The sequence below is a fragment of the Oxyura jamaicensis genome, chromosome 21 (genome assembly GCF_011077185.1).
Source record: "Oxyura jamaicensis isolate SHBP4307 breed ruddy duck chromosome 21, BPBGC_Ojam_1.0, whole genome shotgun sequence".
Classification (NCBI taxonomy): domain Eukaryota; kingdom Metazoa; phylum Chordata; class Aves; order Anseriformes; family Anatidae; genus Oxyura; species Oxyura jamaicensis.
In genome coordinates, this window is record NC_048913.1 from 534,014 (window position 1) to 558,260 (window position 24,247).

Sequence of the window (24,247 nt, forward strand, 5' to 3'; positions counted from 1 at the left end):
GAGAAAGAGAGAGAGAAAGAGAGAGAGAAAGAGAGAGAGAAAGAGAGGAGAAAGAGAGGAGAAAGAGAGAACGAAGCGTTATCAGTTTCATCTCATTGCCATTAAAGGAAAGGATCAGAATACCCATACTCTGTATAAGAAAAACAGATTTAATCCCCCAATTTATTTTAGTGGTCTTCCTAAAAATAAATCTCTCTTTTAGTTATAAATCTCGGTTTAAAAAGCTTTAAAGAAAATGTGAAAAACGGAAGGGAGCGGGGGGGGGGGGAAGAAGAATGGAAATGAGAGGTAAACGAGAACTGTCCCTAGCTCCCCCTGGATTTCTGTTGCTTTTTGTTTAGTTGTGTTTTTCTTTCTAAACAATCATATTTCTTTTCTGTTGGAATCAGCAACCTAGCAGCAGAACCTAGAAAGCAGAATACAGGAAATGCTATTTAATTGGCTTTGTTGAAGTATAAGGTTGTGGAACAAGCGTGTACTATTCATCTAAATCATTTTTAAGAACATTTGTACAGCTAAGAAGTAAAGAGAGCTTCCATTACTTTTAACCAGCCCTTCTGATCATGTTAAATGAAGTTGTCTAATTTACAAAAGTATTTCAGGAAAGAAGCTAGAGGTTCTGCTTAGAACTAAATGGATTTTACAGCTCATGCGATTGAATATTCTATGAACAGATGGGAAAGAAGATGAGCAGTTACAAGGTTTGTTGGTGACAAAATGGGAGACCTTACAGCCATTGATGAGTCTCATCATCAGAGATCCCAATAATCACTCTAAGTGGGAAGAGCAGAACAAGAGGGGCGATTTGCCAATTACTGCTCACTCGATGCTATGCCACCCAAGCACACCCGCTCCTCGCGGCCTGTATTCAGCCCCTGCACCCACACACGGGAACCAACGCTCCCCGGTCTGTGCTGCACCCGCCGGCACGAGCAGCAACAATGCTGCAAAGAAGCACAAACACCAAATTTCTCTCTAGATCGTTCCCAAAAGACAATTAATGCACTGTACTTACTGGAACAACATAGCTTTTGCTTGCCTATAATACAATCCTCTCCTCCAAGACACCGATCTTCCCTGCGAGATCTGCACGTTCGTGCCTTCGCAGCACCCTCCTGTGGGGATTCCGCGGCCGTGCAGAAGCGGGGGCAGCTGGCAGCGGGGCCGGGCACGGCTCGGGCTGCCACGCCAGCTGGGGGCACGCCGGTTGTCCGAGCCAAGGCTGGCAAACACAAGTGCCACCCCGACTGTTCACTGAGGTCTGCAACTGTTACCGAAACTGGCTATGCTGATATTTAAACATCTGCTCTGCAAAGCCGAATAGTTGCTAAGAAGTTATTTTGGAATCGCACGTCCTTTAACACTTTCCTTTTCAGGGTATCTCTACATTTTAATTCAGGTACTTGAACACATGTTTATCTTAAGCTGCAGTGATTTCATGTAACATTTTGCCACTGCAATAAAAATCAGACAGTTCACTAATTTTTAAGAGGAAGATTTCAGGAAGACTTAATGTGACCAAGTGCTAAAGCTTTAGAAAAACGGTCTAAGTTTACACCTACTGTTTAACAGTTTTAACACTTATTATGACACAGAATCTCAGTAGGTATAGCACACCTTTCCACTTTCTGCAAGAACAGTTTAAAATTAGAACTGAGTAAATCTCAAATCTGAATTATTGCTTATCCTTTAGATGAGGCAGTAACTTTCTGTGCCTCACTGTACAGGACTTGCAGAACGCACACAGATCAACTCACTTGCACAATCTATCATAAGAATGTTTATACGGCCTTAGCCACTTTTGAAGCATTTGACACTAAATTAATTAATCTTAATAAATGATGCTTCTACAGGAATGAACCAGGCATTTGGTTTCCCAAATAAACATAGGATTTTAAAATCAAGTAATCTAACTTGTTTAGGTGATGAACACTGTTGCACACAAAAGAGGAAAAACAGAGTAGCAGAAAACTATCTGATATTTAGACACTTTAGAGCAAAGTAAGAGTGACTGTGGAAAGGATATTTCTTCATTTTCCTCTACTTTCAGCTAATAAGGTGGGATATTTTCACAAACTTATTTCTTAATGACTTTTCACTTATCTGTTTGGAATCACACTGATACCTGGCACTGAAGCTCGTGAATATTTGGTCACAGAAAAACACGTGCCCAGTAATCACAGACAGCGGCTATACAACAACCCCTACAGCTTGACTTTTATTTATTTTTTTTAAAAATACCTGCCATTGTATTTGATCAAAAACTCAGTTCGAAGACTATTGCTAACATTATCTTCTCCAGCCTGCCTAGATTTTTGTCAGCTGGTACTTCCCATGACCTGATGTTACCCCATCAGTCCTTACATCTAAGCTGCAACAAAAAGAAGTAAGATAGCAATGAAACAGTATTTGTGAATGAGTGAGAAGAGCTGCTTTAGCGACACATACACTCCCACACCAGGGTGAAACAGAAGTCATGCTAAAGTCATTGTTAATTAAAAATTGCCTTTACATTCCTGTAAAGCCTTTTCAAAGTATTTGTTACTGGACAGAAACTAAATCCTTCTCTTGAAGGTCAAAATTTTACTGCAATCATTAAACTATGAGAAAGGAAAAGCTGCTATCATATTACCTCTAGCTTGCTACCAAATCTCTATCTCTGGAGACATTACTGAGATCTACGCAGCTGTTTCAAGATGAAGAAAGTTCAAAGTTCACGAAAGTGAACATGTGGATGTAAAGGCCTGAAATTCATCCTGGAGAACCCAGAGACGCACAACACAACAGTCCCGGAAGACAAAAGCACATGCAGGGGCTACAGTAAAACAAGAGAAACCAAGAACTTGTTTGCTGTTACTGTGCTATGAAATTTCTGTTCAGAGGGAGGCTTATGTTGGTGTGCTGGGTCTGGCTGGGATGTTAACTTTCCCTGCAGCAGCCCATACAGTGCTCACTTGTAGCTAGAACAGCAGTGGTATCACACCAGTGTTGTGTCTGCTGCTGAGCAGTGCTGGCACAGCATCAGGACTCTCTCCGACCCTCCTAGGGGGTGGGCAAAAAGTGAGAAAGAAACATCAGCAGGGCAGCTGACCTAAACCAACCAAAGGGATATTCCATACCATATGATGTCACACTCAGCAATAAAAGGTGGAGAAAGGAAGAGGGGAGGGGTGGGCTCTTGTTGTGCGAAGGTCTGTCCTCCTCCCGATCACCAGCTACGTGTGTTGAGGCCCTGCTTCAAGGACGTGGTCAAGCATCGCTCATTTGTGGGAAGTAGAGAGCAATTTCTTTCCTCTGCACTTCCACATAGCCTTTCCTTGTTTTGTTTTGTTATTCCCTTTCCCCCTCCCTTTTCCCCTTTCCCTTTTTTCCCTTTAGTTGAATTGTTTAATAATAATATTTCCTTAATATTTTTTTTCCTCTTTAATTAAATTATCCTTATCTCAACCCATGGGTTCTTTCCTTTACTTCTTCCCCTCCTCATCTGAGGAGGGGGAGTGAGAGAGCAGTTGTGGTGTTCAGCTGCCTAGCATGGTAAAACCACCACAGCTGGGTCGGAGCCTCTCGTTATTAACTGGTGTAAGACATTACTCAGTATTACTACTATCAAACTGCAGCATAATCCCTGGCAGCCACAGCATTATTTTCTGGGTGAGAACACTCCATGTGTACCTTAAAGAACATCGCTTCTCCCTGCACTATTCCACCTGGCTTAGTAGATAGGAAAGCTATTCCTAAACACAAAGAAGACATGTCCTAAATACAAGTAGAAGAGAAAGGCAAATAAAATTTTACATAGCAAAATCTTGCAAGCTGTAGCCTTCTACAGGGGAAAAAAAACCCTGCATCTTGAGAGACACCTTTATTTGTCTCAAGGTCAGCTCTCCAAAGGAACTGAGGCCATATGGTGGTGTGCAGATCAGACCCAAACCCAGTCGCATGATATCCCCAAGAGTACTGTTCGAAATCCGCCGCCTTCTACCTCTCCAAGAGACAAAGCAAATGCCAGAAGCACGAACACTTATGGAATTACATGCAGATCCAGCTACTGAATTAGTAATTTCTTAGCATCTCATCAGCCTACTCCTGTGCTAATAATGCATGATAAAGGAAGACGGGACATTAACAGATTGACTCGGGTGAAAATAGGTAGCACTTCTCATGGGGAATTTACGTTTGAGCAGTGGAGCGCCTTCCTGGTCCAAGTCCATCGCAAAGAATTAGGACAGGCAAGTTGTAGTATTTGTTTCATACATTCACCACAACAGGAACATCACCCAGATCTAGACTAGGTCCAAGTAATAATCACTGTAATTAGCACTTCATTCATATAATTACCTGTAGACCCCATAATATTTTACAACGGAGGTAATTACCTATATTTTACAGCTGAGGAAACAGATACAGTGCAGGTGAACAACTTAAAAGAAATCATCGGTACATCTGTGGCACAGCCAGAGACTGCAATTATCCTTATTCCCAGACAATGTTCTCCCCCCAATAATCCATGCTGAATTCATTTCTGTCTCGTGCGAAGGAATCCAAAGAAAATAAAAACAAAATGGGATTTTCAATGTCTAGAAGACCTGAAAAGCAGGTAAGCCAAACCTAAAGGAGAAATAAAAACACATTTTGAACACCAAACATTTTCTCGCCCAAGATCTGCAGCTAAGAGCAAAGGAAAGACAAAGAACCCTAGCACAAGTACATACAGAAAGCAAAATACTGGATTTTGACTGGCATAGGAGTTCTATTTCTGCAAGCAGAGAATGAACAGAAGCACAGAACTGAGTCATGGAAGGCTGCCCAATGGCACCAGCTTACCAATTCAGCGATCAAAGACCTTAATGCATTTCAAGAATATAGAGATGAAAGCAATAGTAGTAATTAAATTCTTTCAGTACTTTTCAAAACAATATACACACAGAGCAGCAAGCAGAGAGAGACCTGGGGAATTTACCTCCACCCCCAGAGAAATGCCCTGGGAAGCAGGCTGCCAGCACACTGGTCCTCACGTGGCAGCCGGTCCAACCGTGCGGTACAGCCGCATGCAAGGCCCAAGCAGCCTCCACTTCCCACTTTTACATCTTTTGGGATTTCCTCTGAAAAGGAAGAAGTCCTGTTCCCCTCCAAGCACAAGGGTGACAGCACCCTCGTATTGAGGAGGTCACCCCTAAAACACATTAGTAGGAGATGGCTCCCTATTTGTCAAGTTTAACGTGGAGACATCCTGTACAGAGAGCTGTTTTTCTCAGATACTTAAAAATATATATACGTATCCATGCTATGTGTTTTTTTATATTGCATGCTTGGATGAGTTTTATTATTAATGGAAAAAAGCACGTTTGCTTGTGTTGACTGATACGACTGTTTTTTAAAGTAGTCCAAACTGAAGTGCGCAATTTGTGTGTTGCCTACGTATATTTTATTAAATGAACAGCACAGGCACATGATTGATACACAAGTACATCTAACAGATGGAATAAAAAAGATTAGGTTAATTCTACCTCAGCTGCATTACCTGAAAAGCAAGACACAAAGTGTTCTAAATCTAGTAAATGTGCAAGGTATTTCATTTCAGCCATTTAGCCTTATGTTAAAGTTAGCATATAAAAGCATACAGCAGTAGAAGATATTGCATGGATTTCAGTATGAAGAGCTGTTTCAGAAATGAATGTTATCAATATTTTAGTTCTGAATAGCAGGAAAACCTCATAAACAGAAGCAATTCTTTCAAAGAAGTATTCTCCTAATATTTAAGTATATCTCTCTAGATAGTTTTTTTTTTCCTTTATAAACATTTTGTAGTATTTATGTAGTTTTTGGATCAAGTATTTGATTAGAACACATATTTTATTTCCTGTTCAGTTAAAAAACAAGCTCAGTAAAGTGAATCAAGTTCTGCAACCTATAGCTACAAAATGGCCAATGCTGACAGCATTTACTACCATCCATTACCAGTACAGCAGAAAGCTAAAGAAAAATTTCAAGTTAAGGCAAATGGTAATGGTCTTGTTGTAATGGTAAGTAGCTTTAAAAATAGAAAATAAATAAAATAATGTTTAAAAAAACTTTATTCCTGTTTATACACAAAACTGGAAATAATTCTTAAGGCTGAATTTTAAATGTTGGTATCGGCACTGAGCTGAATGCTTAAACCTTCTACCGGTGGCAGCTCCTACTGACATGTGAGCATCTCATCTCCTCCACGTAACCACTGAATTCCATTAGTTGTTACTCTATCTCAGAGACGCTCGTTAAAGATCCAAAGGAAATGTTTCAAGTATTTGAAACACTGCAATGTAAACTTCTGAGGTAGTATTTGTTATGCTACAAAAATAGCCATCGACCCAAATTCCCCATTATCACAGAAAATAGCACTGACTGACTGACTGCAGCTACCAATACTCGGAAACATAATGAAAAAACAGCAGGCATCATCCTGTTGCAGAAGAACTTTGTGGATGAACTTAACCACATTTCAAGAACTAAGAGTGCTTACCTTATGGGAGGAAGTGACGGTGGACGTGGCAATGCCTTCTCCTGAAACAAGGCACCTAGCCCTTTCCAGGCATCTGTTCGCTTCGTATGCTTTTATGTAACCCATTCCAATTCCCAACATCAGACATCTTTATTTCATCACTTTATCAGGAGACAGCTTAAAACCAGCTCTCTACAGAGTGGAAGGAAGACCCCCTTCAGCTACCAGATGCCTAACTACCAAAAGGTTTTTAAAAACGGCCTTCTAGAAAGTCAGGGCATTCACATCTAACTGTGGCTGATATAAAATACACGTTATGAGGAAAAGAGAAACGGTCTTCAAGGACTTTTCTTGGGCTAAATAAATATTTTTCCACACAATTTTAAAAACCCTGTTGTGTGTTCTGAAGACTTGAGAAATAGCTTGAGATGGTTTTGGAGGATAATACTTCTCAGTCTGACAGGCAGTGTTAAAACCAGAGTAAAAGCGAAATCCCAGCTATCCAAAAAACACTTGCTGTAGGAGTAGCAGCCTTGTATAAAAGAATTGATGACTCTGGGCCTATGAAAACTATTACAGGGAAAATTTGGAACAGGACAAGAAAACAAGAAAACAACCCAGACACTTCGAACAGCGATCTAGGCTGTGATTTTCCATTTCAGCTCCTATTTGTTGGGTCAAAGACAAACAGGCACATCAACATGCGAGAAATACTGGTGAGCAGACTTTCTGAATACTGTTTTCAAACCCCACGTTATTTTAACAGGTGATTGTGCAAATAAGATGAAGTTTTGTATGATTTTAAAAACAACGATGATGCTGTTTAAGTGCAAAGATCAGTATAAGAAATAGCTTTTTCCTCAGACTCTGGACTCCTCTCCAAAAAGATGCTTCTCTAACAGGTTCTGGTGATGCCTTTGCATCCCTACCACCTTTGCAAGTTTCCTCACAGGTAAGGCTGACTGGGTCTCAGCTCGCTCAGCCCTGTTGAGGGCCCACAAGTAAGACCAGCCAGCTCAGTCCCAGCGGTCCTGGTTTGGCAGCGCTTCCAGGAAGGAGCGAGCAGAACTGTGACTGCGCAGGCTGACGGTACATGAAAGAAGTGAACTTAACTCATTTTCACTTCTCAGACTCAAGAAGCTGGAATCATGGAAGTGCTTCTCAAAACACTGAACTGATGCTTGCTACAGCCTCTGTTTATCTAGGGGAAAATATCAGCAAGAGGATGTTCAGACGTGCTTCAAGCACCGCCCAAAAAAGAATGTATGCCGGCAGCAGCCATGTGAAGTCCGAGGAGCTTGCTGGTAATACAGATCTCCTGTGAGCAGCTCACTACAACCCTAATTTTAATTTGCAGTTCTAATGAAAGATATAAACTTTTATAAGCATCAACAAGGCTCAGAGAAGACCTAAATCCATTTCAGTGCTCATTTAGCAGCTTCAGCTGTGTGCAATTAAAACTTCAGCATTAAATGTTGGAGAATAAAATAATGAGACACTTAAAAAATAATCTGTGCTTCAGTGCCATGCTCCGTAGGTTTCATATTATCATTTACAAGATAAATATAGAATCTGTCCAAAAGCAATAGCTTCTGTCTTATATGCCAGTATCCCTTCAATAGAACAATGGAAGAAATGGCTACTAAACTTTGGGGATTTTCCTGTATGTACACACAATACTGCTTCTTTAAGCACATCCATGACTTACAGTCTCACAGCATAGATGACTTTCCTTTTGGCTTCAATAACATAAAAGTAAATTGGGCTTCGATTGAGATTTTCGCTTCCCAAGGATGGTCTGAAGTCTAATCTTTTATTACAATAGCAGTTTTGCGTTGATGGTTAAGAACAATTATCTTCAGGACATGGAACAAAATTTTAAAGAATATTTTTTATTCATAAGAGAATCTTAAATACTCCCAAGATTACTTGGAGCTATGAAAACATGACATGTGCAGAAAAAAAAAGAAACACGGTAAACATCATATATGTTTTACTGACCAAAAGAACTGTAGAGAAATGCAAATTAAAACCAAAGATGTACAGAAATATCAAAATAAATTAGACTAAGTATTGGGAGAACACAGGTCAAAAGAGTAACGTGCTATACAGGAAAAATACAGTGTTAAACTTAAAAGAAGCAAAAAACAATGGGAAATACATACTTTATTTTCTCTTATAACAACTAAAATAGTTTTTTATTCCAGAAAAGCCAACATTACACATCTTCGTAGAAAAAAATATATACTTGGGGAGGTCAGAGAATGCTACAGTTTAAAATGATGAAATGTTACAGCTTGCACACCGAAATTAAAAATGAAATGAAATTAAAAAATGAAATGATTACCAAAGTAATGCAGGTCAAGGGATCAAAGGTGAAGGGTCACACATTATTAAAAAGAAATCCAAAAGGACGTCTGCAGCAAGATCTCTGCAAAACAAAGGAGCTTCAGTAAGTAAAACTAATACCTTTCACAAAATCAAATCAAAATTCTTGAAATTGACAAACAACACAATGCAGCTGGCCTAGCTCTACCGGCCCAGTGGAGATAGCTGGAACACCAGACCCTCCTGCCACCACAACCACACTCACTAGGGAAATCAGCTCATACTTTCAGCACGTTTTGGCTCATAAATATCTTTCCATTCAAGCACGCTCTTGGTACATTTGTTTCTATGCAAAATGCATTTCCAGAGCTCTGGATAGAAAGCACTCCTAAGCCATGGCGTAACCCAGCGCGTGAGGCGCGATGCACAGAGGAAGCAGACCTGCTCCACTGCTGCGGTCAGGGAGACGGCTACTGAGGGACACAACAGTCAAACGGCCTCACTGTCACCTTCAGAATGTCTGCTTTTAGGTAAGTATAATATGCTCATTTTCAGTGAATAAAGCAAACTCTTGAAACTGGAAATATTGTAATTATTGACACATACCTACACTGAACCACTAACATCATAACGGATCAGTTTAACACTACAATAAAAAAGTAATTCAAATGTGGTTACCAAGACAAAGGCCTCACCCGCTAGAATTTCAATTACACAGAAGCTATAAAAAAACTTCGTACCCATTTTCAAGCAAGATACAGTCAATTATCTTACCAAATTTATGCAGAGTGTGTAATATTTACATCAGATAGCTTTAAAAGACAGACACCCACCAAGGGCATTATATCCCTTCTCATTTCTGCATTCCTCTCCTGCCTGCCTCTCAAGACATTAAGCTTCAGGAATCCCTCATCTGAACGAAAATAGCTTCGTGTTTGAAACAAAGAAACAAACAAACCCCACAAAACTTGATCTTCACAAAGTAAAGCAGCCACCAATGACAGAAAATCAGCATATGCAAAGTTGAAGGGTATGCACTGGTCTCATTTCCCTGTGCATTTTGCCAGAAAACACATTACATCTTTCTGCATCGTTCTCACTTCACATGCATCTTATTTAAGAACTTGATGCAGAAAACAGCCAGTTCTATATTTTTAATATCCCCTTCATTAGCGGTACCTAGTAAACTTTCCAGCTAGAGCAACCTACGTGTTGGAATTAAAACTAAGTCCCGTCAATTTCAGTGTTTAGCAGCTCCAATTTGTTACAGTTAAAATAATCCAAAGCCTTTTTTCTTTCCCAATTAACATCTGATTTTTCTCTTGCCACAACACAATTCTGCACTACCTGACCGTCAGATCAGAGAGATGTCAGAGCTTCTTAGGGGAAGGAAGCCCAGGAGACCCTGATGCTCAGAGGAAGCAGTAAGCAGGCTTCTAAGGAGGCTGCCGGCCTCCCTCCCACCTCATCTCCCTGAAGCACCCTGCCTAAGTTACGCCAGCTCCTGCGCCGACACTGCAACAAGTGCTGCGCTGCCTCTGGGCTGCTTTGGGTAAAAGGTGGCCTCTGGCACGGGCCGCAAGGAGCAGGCCCGCGGCTGGAAGGAGCAGGCCCGCCAGCACCTCCTTCCCCCAGAGCTCGGCCTCCTCCACCCGGCAGAGCTGCCCCGTTCAGGAAAGAAAAGGTACACGGAGGCACCTGATTCAACCTATCTGGGCGCAGAGCATTTCCCAGCAGTCTACAGCCAGGCGCCAAAAGAGAAGTAAAAATTTAATGTGTGGTAAAATGTTAATGAGGAGCACTGTTGAAAGCACAACAAGAAAAAAACTAGACGTTTTTATGAACCAACAAGTCAGCCTTCCCTTTCTTATCTCGTCCATGTGCCAAGGCTGGATCTTTTAACAACAATTTAAGCTGCAGATTTTTAAGACAACCTCATTTTGGAGTAATGTGAGTCAGGAACAAATCAACTTACAAATAATTTAACAACAAAGATACAGGTTTTCAATGACTCAGAAGCTAATTAAATCCAGAAGGCATTAACACAAATTGTATTAACAGAAAGACCTCATATCTTCGAAATTCCTCAAAGGTTAGAGAAAAACAGAAGCCACACCACCATGGAAATGAAACCCAGACAGATGCGTGCAGCCACGCGAGTACATCCAGCATCTCGCCTGCAGGACAGCAACTGGCCTGGGTTCCTGAAGTGATTTTGAAAGCTACTAGTACCCATTATGAAAGGCTGAAAGAAACTATGAAGGTAACAGGTATAAAGCAGTTTCCTTGAAGTTTGTGCTAGAACAGGCTATTTTCCCCCCTTCCCTCTCTCCCTGATAGCTTTTATGATGAACTTTTATAACGAAAAAGAAAAAAGAAGACCAACTCATAAAAAAAAAAAAAGAAGAAATGATTCAAGGGACTGAAATGATTCAAGGGACAGAGAAGCTTAGTTTGAAAACCCTCTTGTGAGAATGTCATTGTGCATTTTTAGTTTTGTGGAACTTGTGATTTATTCCTGCTAATTCGTTAATTGTCCACTATTAAAGAATTACTGCAGACATCGGTAAATTAACCAGGGCTGTTTCCCCTACCGTCATTTCTTACTTGTAAATACAAACTTTGGCGCCGAAGTATATCAAGTATCTTTTTTTAATCAGCAGCCAGACACCACCAGGTCACCCATCGCCCACATGTCCCTCAGCATTAAACCCAAGGCAGATACAAAGCACAACAATGCCCGCAGCATTTTGCCAACTCAGCTGTGATCTACCAGCCAGCAAATGCTTCCCTGCTCCTGTTTGCATGATCCTCAGCCATGGTTGTAAACAACTGAGGCTGATTTCAAAGGAATGAGTGCGAAGACTTTCTTTTCCCAACTCCTCCTTTGCTGCAAGAGACTCTTCCTCTTCCTCCCCCAGATGGAATTTTGTTCCCCACAAAGCCCCAATGATCATCACACTTTCTGTGGAACACAAATTTGTTTCACTCAGTCCTTTTTCTTTAGTACTACCCTTGTATAAAATCTTCATTTGTACTAATTTTTCCTTCATGTCTAGTTTTCCTTTTTCTCCTAGATTCCTTGATTTTTCTCTTCTAAGCGCATAAGTCACACTTGGAAGTACTGAACAAGAGACTGAAAAGACAGGATTTCAATCACTTACAAAATGTAATAGCCTCAGTTTCCATTCATTTGACAAGTGAACCAATTCATTTGTGTTTATGTATGCCAGTCCCCAGCAAAGAGACATTTAAATTGACTTTGCAAATTGACTTTGTTGTAACATTTTCCTCGTAAAATGCAGTTCAAAGTACAACTCACATAACACACTAGTCAGTATTTTATCCAGTGCTGGGCCAGCCGGAGACCCAAATATGTGATGCAGCAGTACCTACAGCTACCATGTGTGTTCCTGTACAAACACCTAAATAATAATTAAATTAATGCACTCTAAATCTCTTATATTTGAGGAATGGCTTGCTTACTACATAACTCCAACTTTTTACTCCCACTATGCTGGATTCTGTGTTTCCTGATGGCACATTTCAGAGCAAACCCATACCACAAAAAGTAAGAACCCCAACAGAAGACGTAAGCTAGGAAATGCAGACTAGGTTTATGTAATATCCCAACACGGTTTCCCACATCCCTAGAGCAAGCACCCTGCGTTACCACTATTTCTAATTGTGTTAAGTACACAACAGACAAGGGACGAGAGCACCACACACAACGTGTTTAATTTGGTGATAGGACAATTTGAAAGAAGGCGGCATTCAAAGGAAGAGAGAACCAGGGCATTCACTCAGTTGGTCACTGACTCCTTGAAGTATTTTAGTACAAGAAACTGCTGCCAAAACCCATCCACATAACAGAACTCAGTTATGCAGCACTTCTTAGTCATTTCAAATTAACGTGACATAAAAAAACAGCACGCACAAGCAGGAGAGTTCAGGGGACTTTGCAAACTCCACCCACCGCGTATCCTTGAGGCACTGCATACGGTTCAGATGAACACTCACTGATCCGGTCCCAGGACTTCGTTATCACTTATCCTAGAGCACGGGATGTTTTCCATCTGGGACATACAAGCTGCTCTACCCTTTGCTAATTTTTTGCATGATGTGCAGGACCTTCAAATGATCAATCGACTGATTTTTACATAAACTGCCACATCTGTATTACAAAACTAAGGAGGGGCTTAAAACCCCTATACCTGCTAGCTAGAGAAGCCTATAAGCCATGTGGCAATACAGACAGCAGCCATGAACACCTAACAGAACTGCTGAATCCACATGCCACCCGTACAATGTAGAACAGCCAAAACCATCTGGGATCGATGACAACTCTGTGGCAGTGGTGCCGCAGCTCCTCACACAGAAATCTGTCCTTTGACTCAGAGCAAAACGTACCGAGGTTCCTGTACTACTCCCTCTGCTGGGAATCATCTCCAGGGGAAAAACAAAGACACAAAGAAAAACAAACAAACAGAAATGAGAACCCAGAACTTGATGTGCAAATTTAAATCCAGCCATGACAACTAATCAGCTTTGCATTTGTATGAATTTCTAGTTGGGAACTGAAACAATTCTTTGCTTTTTTGAGATTTCTGTGCTGGATTCATCCTTTATAGGTTAGCTCTCATCCTCAAAAGAATGATTATTTTTTCACTTTTATCTGGCAACAACTACACTGAGCCCAAGCTTTTAAGAATGCCAGGCTGAGTGACAGACCGAAATCCTATAATGAGGAAACTCCTTACAGTGGAGGAAAACAGCTATACTTCACTGGTCAATGTCTGGACAAAAAGCACTTTTGTTGCACGTTTTCTTTTTTATTTCACAGAAACAAAGCTTGTGTCATCATTCGCTTTGTGCTTCTGCCACTCTGCTTCCCATAACCTCAAATATCTTGACCTAGTTGGCAAATTTCAGCTGCCCTTCATAGCAGGGGAGATCTCAAACACTGAATGCCTATGGATTACATGAAATAGCAACAGCTGGGTACAGAAGGTGCCAAGTTAAATACAACTGATGTAAACAAAGCCTGTAACAGGACATTACCTTCATATTGAGCATCAAATTAATCACACACAAGAGTCAAGGGACCTGTTACAAACGCAAAGAAAGATTTCATTAATTCTTACAGCCTTATTAGATAAAAGATAATCCAAACCAGGAGGCTGAAAGCCACAGAAAACCACAGCTCTGACATTAAGCGGCGCCCACGAAAAAAATTTACCTCCAATATGAACAGGACAACAGTCCTAAGAATGAGACAAAACAGCTTAGCTCTGATGCCTCAGTACATAAAGGCAAAGCACTGTGTATTTGGTTTTCCTCCTGATGCTTTTCTCTTTCTCCCAGCACCAGTTTTTAATCGTCTACAGGTGCTCTGAGCACAGGAGGGCTCAGCACCTTTCCCCTGACTCAGCACGCTTTTTCAGTGCCTTGTCCCAGGGCAGGACAGTCCCTGCACCCTGCTGCACCCGCAGGCTCCCCAGCCCTGCCCCGTGCCCAGGCCACTCAAGCCAGGCGCTGTGGGGGACCAGCTGGCTTCCCAGCCATGCTGCTCTTCTTCCCTGCAGTTTCCACAAGTTTAACTACCCTCGTATTAGAAGGTTTATACCTAGCCTACCTATAAATATATATATTGAAAGAAGCTTATGCAGACATGATTGTCCCCATACCTCTAAAACCAAGTAATCTTAAAATGGTTTCAGGCTCCTTTGCCAACAGGGGACACCCTTAAAATAGTCTTTAAAAGGAGGTCCCTTACACCTGGAGGCCAGCTTCCAATGCTTGCTCTACAGAAAAAGGCAACGCAATGGCAGACCCGCCAACTGAAGCAGGTCTTGGTCTACACTGGGGCTCCAGGCTGCGTGGGGCCAAAGTCGGACCTTTAAAACCTGAACTACCTGGAAGCCAACTAGGACAGTATTTGGCAAAAGGCAGCACGCTGATCAAGACGTAATTTCATTGTATAGACAAGTCATACTGGTGTCTGAGAACAAGGAACTCGCAAGTACAGCATCTTCACTGGCATCCATAACCCAAGGAACCAAATTTGTTACTTGTAACTTTGCTCATGAAGACAGCGACTGCAATCTCAGATTGAAAAAAGAAAAAAAAGAAAAAAAAAAAAAAAAAAAAAAAAAACTTTTTGCATAAAATACCACCATTTTAATGTAAGGCTGCAGAACTACGCATCTTCTTCAGAGGAATGTTTTTCAAGCATTGCAACAGCAGTGCAAAAAAAAAAAAGGCAAAAACAGATGAATGGGCCAATACACTACAACTCTGTCCATATAGATCACTCTAGTTTTCACCTTCTAAACTCATTTTTCAATCAGCAAAATTACTCATCTGTCTTCAGCACTGTTCCTTAAACCTCTCCGGGGCCCATCAGCAACTGCTGATGTAGGACATGCCACACTCAGAACTTGTGATCCAAAGTCCACAATTTTCTTTTGATGTATGACTCACTTTATCTGAAATTCAGTGAAACCAGATTTAAAAAAAAATCTAATAAGCTTCCATGAAAAATAAATGAAAAGCAAAGTTCCTTCCAACTGAAATAGTCACTTCAGGTTTGCTGGGAGGTTTCACTCTTTTTACCTAAGATCCGTTCTCATCTGTTCTGTCCATTCATGTAGCACATGAAACAGTAAAACCGTTTCCTGAACCAAATCCACACAGTTGCATCTCTACATACAGTAGCAGGCAGGCATTCACAGCACAGCCTGTGGACAAACACATGCTCGCATGAACATTCAAAACAAGCCAATTGCTAGTTTGTTAACTTTTTTTTTATTTAGTTACCAATAAATGTAAAAAAATTCATTTGTTCAATCAGACTGACTTGGAATAAAAAGGACAATACATTATCCAAAACAATACGCTTTCATCTATTTGCTACGCTTTACAGGATTCCGTTTGGTCCCAGGTCTCCAATACATTAACTGCACAACACTGCAACATCAGCCATTTTTTAAGACTCAGACTATTTCAACGTTGGCCCTAACATTCAACTAAAAGGAAGGAAAAAGTCAGATTTTCCCAAGAGGAAGACAAGGAATCTCTCTCTGTTAGAACACAAAGAACAGAACAGGTATCAGTCGGCTTTTGTTAAAATTCCTGGGAATGATAACCTTTCAGTTCTGCTCAGTCACTGAGCCTGCACACAACGCTTACTAATTATGTAAACATGACTGAGAAACTGCAACAGCAAAGCCAATAGCAGATTTCCTGCTTTGTACATTAGGCAAAGCACAGAATTTCATTAATTTCACAAAATAAACCCATAATGAAGTGCTTCTGTTGAACAAATTTCCATCTCTTTCACTGATCAGCCTTAAATCATAACCACACACACAGTGAGAAAAACCGCCCCCACGCGCCAGGCTGCGTTAGGCAGGTACACACACAGCTTGTGCCCAATTCTGCTCTAATGAGTGTGTAAAAGCATTTCCCTCCGATTTCACGTTCGGAGCTTTTTCTCCTTCAAATGAAGTGTTTTTTCTTACATTTCTGTGCCTGAGTCAAGAGGGGGGCTGCACACTGGGAAGCACGGTGAGCTTTACCAACAGCCGGTAGCGCGAGGATTTCATTGTGCAGGGCCCAGCAGAGGCAAGCCCTCCTAACGCCGCCCTCAGCCAAGGGATGCGTGACCACAGCCTTCGGGCCTCGTGGGTGCTCTGGCTGGTCCAACATACAGCAAGCCGTTTGTCCTCAACCAGGTACGTCCTGGTTTACTCCCAAAAGCTGAAGTGAACTCTTTTCAGCCACCGGCCCAGCACAAAGCTCTCGGCTCTGAGCCCTGCCCAGCGCCCAGCCACTCACCCAACCTCCGTGCCCGCATTGCCCCGCAGGGAGCAACGCGGGGCAGCCGTCGGGCAGAACGGGGACAGGGAAGTTCCTAATAATGGTTGATAACATCACTGCCGTACATTATACTCCGTGACCACGTGGGCAGCAGAAGCAATTAGTCAAAATTAAATATTCTTGTTGCTCTTCAGAGATCACAGGGCTGATGCAGACAGTGAAGGCATTCCAGCTTTGTAAGTGCTGGCTGCTCTACAACTGCAACGCTCGTTTCCAACAGCCAGCCTGTTGTTTCAGGAAACTCAGCACTTAAGCAAAACATATCTGAATTAACTGGAACTTAATGGGAAGCATTAAATAAAACATACTGAAAAATTCTGCAGTCCTCACGAAGTTGTAATGAGCACTGCTGCTTTCAGAGTTTTGCCCTCTTGGGAAAGCATCCCCAAGTGTTGCCATCTCACAGAGGGGATGCCGGGACCTGTACAAGCATCCCTTCCTTGCTCTACCAGGAGTGATGATGATGCCTTCATGACAACGGCCCTATGCATTATTACAAAGTTTACATTCAAATATCAAATTTTGCATTCATTCTGGTGCGGGTAATCCAAGATTTTTTCCTGTTGCAGTTGTCCCATATGCCTGCTCTCAAACCCATGAATTTCTAACATGTTAAGCTCCTTTGATAAATCAGGTGGGAACTGGTATGCTAATGGAGTAAAGTGTTACGGTACATCACACTGGCCAGGGCCGCCCAAAAACAAATAGGTGTTTCTCATTTTCATATAGAAGCGTTAATTCTGAAATACACTTAAAAGCATTAACAAAAAAAAAAAAAAAAAAAAAAAGGAAGAAAAAAGAAATAGGCCCTGCTGCTCTGTCATTACCCAGAGCTGTAGGTGGATGAACAAACTCGTGAGGACAGAAGCTACAGAGGTAACTGGTTGCCTGCCCCCTATTTCCTGGGGGCCTTAAGGGGAACTTGAATTGCAGGTGGCAGACAACGTTATCACTTACACCTACTCTGTGCTAGCCTAAGAGCTAGCCCAAATGCTCAAGACTCACTTCCTGTATCAGTCTGGGTCCCTCATGACTCTCAGGCAATTCTCCAAACCTTCTGAATCTTCGCTGCACTTTTGAGAAAAAAAAAAAAAAAAAAAAAAGATGAGAAAGAATTCAATGTCAAGTGGAAAGGAAGAATGTCACTATCTTGCAAGCAAAGCAGAAATGCAAGACTAAATCAGAGACATAAATGAGCATGCAACTGAAATTCACTAATGCAGTGTTGTACATTGACTTCCCACAGTAACAACAAATAAAACTCTCCAGATGAAAACTGGAATGCTGCTCTGAGAAGTTTAAACAAATGCATGCAAACATACAGCTGCAGTAAGCACTTCCAGTGCAGCAGCACATAAAATACCACAATACTATGGCTATATTCAGTCCCAAATTTGCTTTTTTTTAAAAAAAAGTTAAAGAACTCCTACACTAAATAACATCCTAAAAGTTTTGCAATTGCACTTACTTGTATATTATCAAGCAATAACTAACCTTGAAATTTCTAAAAACTAAATTGAAAAACAAAAAGATGTTAAATACCCCACCCGCAAAAAATGGCATTTCTTGCTTGACCCTCAAGAAAAGCCTAAGCACATTTAACAAGTATTACTGTTTTTTTCTACCATGGCAAGCCTGGGGTTTTCCCTGCAGAGAACGTAAATATAAAACGTGGCCAGAAACATGAGCTCTAAGTAATATTTTACATTTTGGATGCTTAACTTTTTCGTCTTTCTTTTACTGTGTCATTAAGTGTTTACAAGGATGATTAATGACTGCGGCTGCCAACTCCATTAATGAAAAGCATCTCTGCTCAAAACTGCAATCCGGTTTTTGGCAAGCGCTGTGCAAAGACAAGGTTACATCAACACCCTTCAGCCCCTGCACCTATTTGTGTCACTGAAATAGCACAACAGTGTGGGAAGCTCCCAATTCCTAGATAATCTGATCATTCTACCCGAAGCAGCAGGATGAATTTCCTGCAGACAACATTTCTCGCTGCCTGAAGTGATTACCAGTTAATGAGCTGGTGACCTTTGCCTCCTCTGTTAGGGGACAGCTCGAGAGAAGAGTGACAGCGAGCACCAGGCAGGCGCCCCAAAACCCCCCGCCCGGCCCCACGCCCCCTCCCGCAGCCCCACCGCTCAAGGCCTCAAGGCGAGCACACTCGGAGGATTCCCCTGGGGGAGCCCAGGATGGGGCAGCCCAGAGGCGTCACCGCTCCTCCCAGCCAACTGCAGCAAGCACCACACTAGGGAAAGCCCTTGCTCCAGCAGCCCCCTAGAGCTAGAACCAGCTGTATTACACAAATATGAAACGGGCCAGAACGAATGGCAACTAAAACCCAAGAGCAGAGCACCCTCACAAACACAGCTCTGCAGAATTTTCTGGCAAACTTGCCCTAATGTGAAAAACCATACGAAAATCCCCGTTCTGTCTTCCCCAGAGCAAAACAAATAAAAGCACACACACTTTCACAGGCATCTCAAAAATGTAAATCTATAATTAAATGGCTTGGCTAGACTTAGGATTTTGTGTCACTGGGAAAAAAAAAATAAATTGGAAAGAACACTTCCTTCACTGTGAAATATAAAAACACCATAAACTTGATTTAAGAAGAGATGACATCTTGATATGGAAATATATTTCCATCAAACATTTTAGTTAAAACTGCATAATCTGACTGAAAGCAAACATCTCAGTAACAAGTTCTAAGCATTTTTAAATGCTCCACTCCTCTTGCTGCTCACCACATTATTTTAGTAAATGTAAAGCCAACCACAACCTATCCAGTTCCCAAAGGATTTTGCTTCTCCGGCCTAATTACCCGACCCACAGCAACGTGTGACCATTATCCTCAGTCTACAGATCAAAGTGATCAGAAAAAGTTATTTGCCTGTGTTCCCATGGTGATGCCCTGGTACAGGAAAGAACAAACCCCAGCTGCTCCTTGACCTCTGCACCTTGCTCCTTGCTCCTCTGCTCCTTGCATCTCTTGCAGCATCTCATTCGCAGACAACAAAATCCTCGGTGGATCCCTACCGCCAGGTTAACATGTAATGCACACCCTTTAAATCGGCTCAGCCTGATGGCTGAAAATGTTGGCACTTCATTTTAAGGGCACACAACTGAGTATGAAAGCCACACGTAGGTTTCCTTGAAATATTTCTGTACAAAGTAGCAGAAAAAAGCATTGCTGACAGGTGCCCCTGGGTGGGAGATAGGCGCAGCCCTGGCCGCATCCCTTCCCACGCCCCCAGCACCCTGCCCCACCTGGAGAAGCCCATAGCAGGACTGCCTTGTCCCAGCCCGAGCAAGGGAGGGCATCAACCTCAAGGCACCATCGCATCCATAAGGTACTTGAGGCACTGCCTGCTGGAGTTCAACACAACACTCTCAGACACAGGGTTTAATTTTCAGGCAGTCCTGGGCGTAGCCAGTAGCTGGACTCGATGATCCTTGTGGCTCCCTTCTGCCCTGGGATAGCCTGTGATTCTACAGACCTGCCTGGTGGTGAGACACCTTGCAAGCAGCACTGGTGGTTTTGAAATTAACACAAAGATTCTTTAAGTACCACTTTATAAAACATTCTTTCTCCTTCAATAAGTAGTAACTTGTGCCTTCTCCAGCATATTCAGAACACCTGTGTAGTCAGACTAGAAATACAATCCCTTAGGAATTAACTCTGAAATGCAGTCCAGCATTATTATTCAATTATACCCTAAGAAAAAATCAAGTTTTGTAGCACCGAACAGATTTAAACTTCTAGGTGGGGGAGGGAACATACTCTCTAAGCTAAGTTACCTCTTCCCAAATAAATAACGGAACTTTTCCAAGAGTTTATCTAGGCACAAGATTCTGATTCTTTGCTCTGCCCTAACAAGGACAAAAATCTCCAGTATAAAATGTCTGATTCTCTGTGTCTTCTGTCTTTAACCAGACTGCTCAAAAATTAGGCTAGTTAGGCTAGTTATTTCAGGGAACAATGCTTTGCAAGAAATAGCATGCACTGTTTTGTGTTGTTGTGGCTGTTCGCTGCTGGTGGTGTTTTTTGTTTTTGTTTCTTTTTTTTGGTTGATTGGGGTTTTTTTTTTGAAGTCGTCATACATTTTCAGTAGCAAGGTAACATTGTTTAATACTACCAAAATATCAAATCTTAAACAATTTTGAAATGTGTCAATAAGATGATACAAAATTTGACTCAGACAAGTGACACACACATGAGCAACAGACTCCTACTGTACCATTAGTCAGCTTCCACATTTGCCTTTAAGTCTAGTTTAAAGCTCATTTTTAACATTTAATATGATTTTATTATTTAAACAACAGGTTTCAGAGCAACTGAATTTATATTCTGTAACTAATAGGGCACGTAGTCCAAAAAAACAATACATAAGCATCAAGAAAATGTGTATGTTTAAGAGTAGCAGAGTTAACTACCTCATTAGTGTTCCAGCGGTGTCTCTCCTTCGGTAAACTTGAACATTTTGGTAGACATTCAAGCAGCTTCTTCGGTAAAAAGATTTTTACATGACTGCCATTGCTGTTCCCGTGATCATCTAGGAAGAGGAGAATACACATGATATATACAAAAGAGAAGAGGTGGTTTTTGTTAGTAGATCCTAGTTACAACACAACTTGGAAATCTAGCAGTTCGCTTGTCAAGTAGCAGGTAATGTGCCACTGCAAATACAAATACAGCCTTCTGCTGAAATTCCACCTTTATTACAGAAATTAAAACACTGTTTAATTCTGTATGGTTGCGAAGAGAATAGGTGTGATGGATTTGTGCACAAGCACATGTGTGTGTGCTTACCTGTGAGTACTTTAGCTTATTATTCCCCTCTGAGAGGCTTTTTTACAAGCAATAGCAAAACATTATAGAAGCTGTGACCACAGCAGTATGACCTGCCAGGAAAGTCATAAATGAAGTTCACACTGGACAGGATTTGCAAGTAAGTAACCATGGAGCTCTTGTACCTGCTATGATTTTGTCAAGCTGCAGCAGAAATGCAACTGAAGGTCTATCAGTTTATTTATAACTCTATAACGCGCTGTACCTGTTTGAAAACAAGTTAGTTTTCTTTCCATGACAGCTCAGAAAGTGAATGTAGTTCCTCAAAATGAGTGAGGCAGAAGGATGGAGATCTTCCTGCCTCACTACACTCAGGTGTCTCAATAGCACAAATACTGAAGAATACAAAATAATTCTTTTTTGTTGCTAAAGATAGATGGAAGGTGCACTGATGTCCCTTAAAAATAGAGACCCCCAAAAACCCAAAGCCCCAACAACGGCCTGGAAGAAGTCCCAGAAGCACCATCATCATCGTTTCTCTACTATATGTCAAGCAGCACCTGGGGAATCAGGACATACATCCAAGCTGTACAAGCTACTACACAAAGGTTTTATCAGTTCCCCTTCTAAAGCCTCCCTCTCTTTCCTCGGCTTTTCTCACACTCCTTGCACACCACTGCCCAGAATCCCTTACGCACAGACTTCCTCAGCCAGATTTCACCCTACAGAATTAACTCATAGTAATTTCACCTTTGGAATATTAACTTTTTCCTTTAACACATCTCATCATTTTATGCCATCGAGAAGATGCCAGTTTCATGATAGAACTCCTGTGCAATTATGTACAACACTGAGATTTGCTGTGACCTGTAGCAAACAACAACGAATCCGTGCTGCAATCATGTTAGAAAGCAGACTAAGAACACAAACTAGTAGCTGAACACCCCTAGGATTTTTAAAGGTTGATTATAGTTCTGGATGTGTCAAGTTCAACGATATACATGCTGTTAAATCAACTACTCATGCAAGCACAGCAGATGAGTTTACAAGATAAGCAGTGACGTGCAGGATAGATGTGAGCTGTTCTGCAATTTATGAGCACCACACGTTCGGTGAGCTGGTGGAACTCCACCGTGCCACTGAGTCAGCCCAGCCACACGGGGATGGCCGGCAGCACGCAGGAGGGTCGTGCAGCGCCAGGCCCTCTCACAGGCCGTCTCACAGCACTACACACCAGGAGAGGCCACGGGCAGACATCGAGGTCCGGCAGGGCCATGCCGGAGCAGAGCAGCGGCTGGACAAGAGCCGACCACGGCTCCACCACAGCACGATTCCTCTGCCGGCTCCTCGCAGCCCTGCCTCCGGCATCACAAACATCACTCGACAGGGTTTCATGGCCATGACTTTCTCCCGATGGCCTGCACACGCGCCCGTCACACCATCGCATCCCGCTGCCCGCCAAGTGCCCACGCGAAGCACCACGAGCACGCCCCTGGCGACCCGTGGGGCTGCGAGAACACCAGCTCACGCAGGGCCAAGAACAGAAGCTGGGGGGGCCCCACCAGCACGGCAATCCCCCAGCAGGTCACACTCGTATTCAGATCTGCCATCCAATTTAGCTGGTACCTGCTTAACATTCCCTGTATTAATTTCATATCATTTTCGTTTCTCATTCAAAATATTGCATTGCACGACATTCCATTCGTTAAGAAGGCAAAGTATTGTACATCACACGTTATTGCTTTTATAAGTCAAACGACATCCCCAGTTGCATCTCAGCAGCTCATTTTCCACACACACATTTTAATTGTCATTAACTGGGTAACTTCCCCTTACCTCCGTACCAGGCAAGTCCTATATCATTCATTCATTCTGCAAGGCTGGCAGACCTACAATTATTCAGCTCATTTTACTTTCTCCCACTGTCATCAGTTATTGGCATTAATAATCCAGAAAGTGCCTATGGACAGCTCCCTTAAAAAGCTTTTGGTGTAAGTTACCAGAACTCGCTAACTTTAAACCTGCCAACTCGCGTCGCTAGTAGCTCGTACCTTTGTATTACTACAGTAATGAGGGTACTTTTCATCACCCTGTAGTGTGACTGTATCTCGCGTATGCTCCCTCCTTCTGCATTTAATAATGGCATTTCAGAAAAAAAAAAAAAAAAGGCCCAGCATTGCAAATGACTGTCACCTTCCCCGATGTCAGAGGGTCTAACATGCAGGGGGGTTTGCCTTGCTGCTGGAGGAGCATCCAGCTGCACGGCCAGAAACGCACACAATTACATAACGCGCAGTGAATGCTGAATTCAATCACCTCTGAAACAGGTCTGACCTTGCAAAATGATGGAACTGACCAACTAACTATGAAGATTGAACAAGAAAGTACATCACCCCAAGTGATGCTTGCACACTTGCTTCAAGTTGCCTTTCTGTCCAGCGGAGTCATTCACAACAATCCTAAACCTGAAAATAGTTCTTCAGCGCTTATCTACTACCACTTTTTCTTGGACTTTGAATATAGAGATGCACTACTTGGAAGTGCTTCTATTTCCAAATGGAGGATAGTCTATGCAGATAAAATGGCAAAGCTTGGCACAAATGACAAGGATTTTCTCCCAGCTGCACCCACTGGTGTTGGCAGACTTGGTCACCCCCGGATCTCCACTCCATTGATTCAGCTTCCTTCTTCAGAAAGCGTTTTCCATCTGCAATCGCCAACACTGACTTTTCAGAGTTCAAATTCTTCCAAGTATCACCTTG

The 24,247-nt window shown here is 42.1% G+C and overlaps 1 protein-coding gene across 6 annotated transcripts in view; it reads right to left on the reverse strand.

Moving 5' to 3' along the window:
• Positions 1-24,247, reverse strand: part of CAMTA1 (calmodulin binding transcription activator 1) — a 372,227-nt gene that overhangs the window by 326,285 nt on the left and 21,695 nt on the right. For all 6 annotated transcript variants that reach the window (XM_035344587.1, XM_035344586.1, XM_035344584.1 and 3 more), the window contains exon 2: positions 21,131-21,249. In XM_035344587.1, the coding sequence (XP_035200478.1) occupies positions 21,131-21,249 (119 nt within the window). The remainder of the gene's footprint in view (positions 1-21,130; positions 21,250-24,247) is intronic.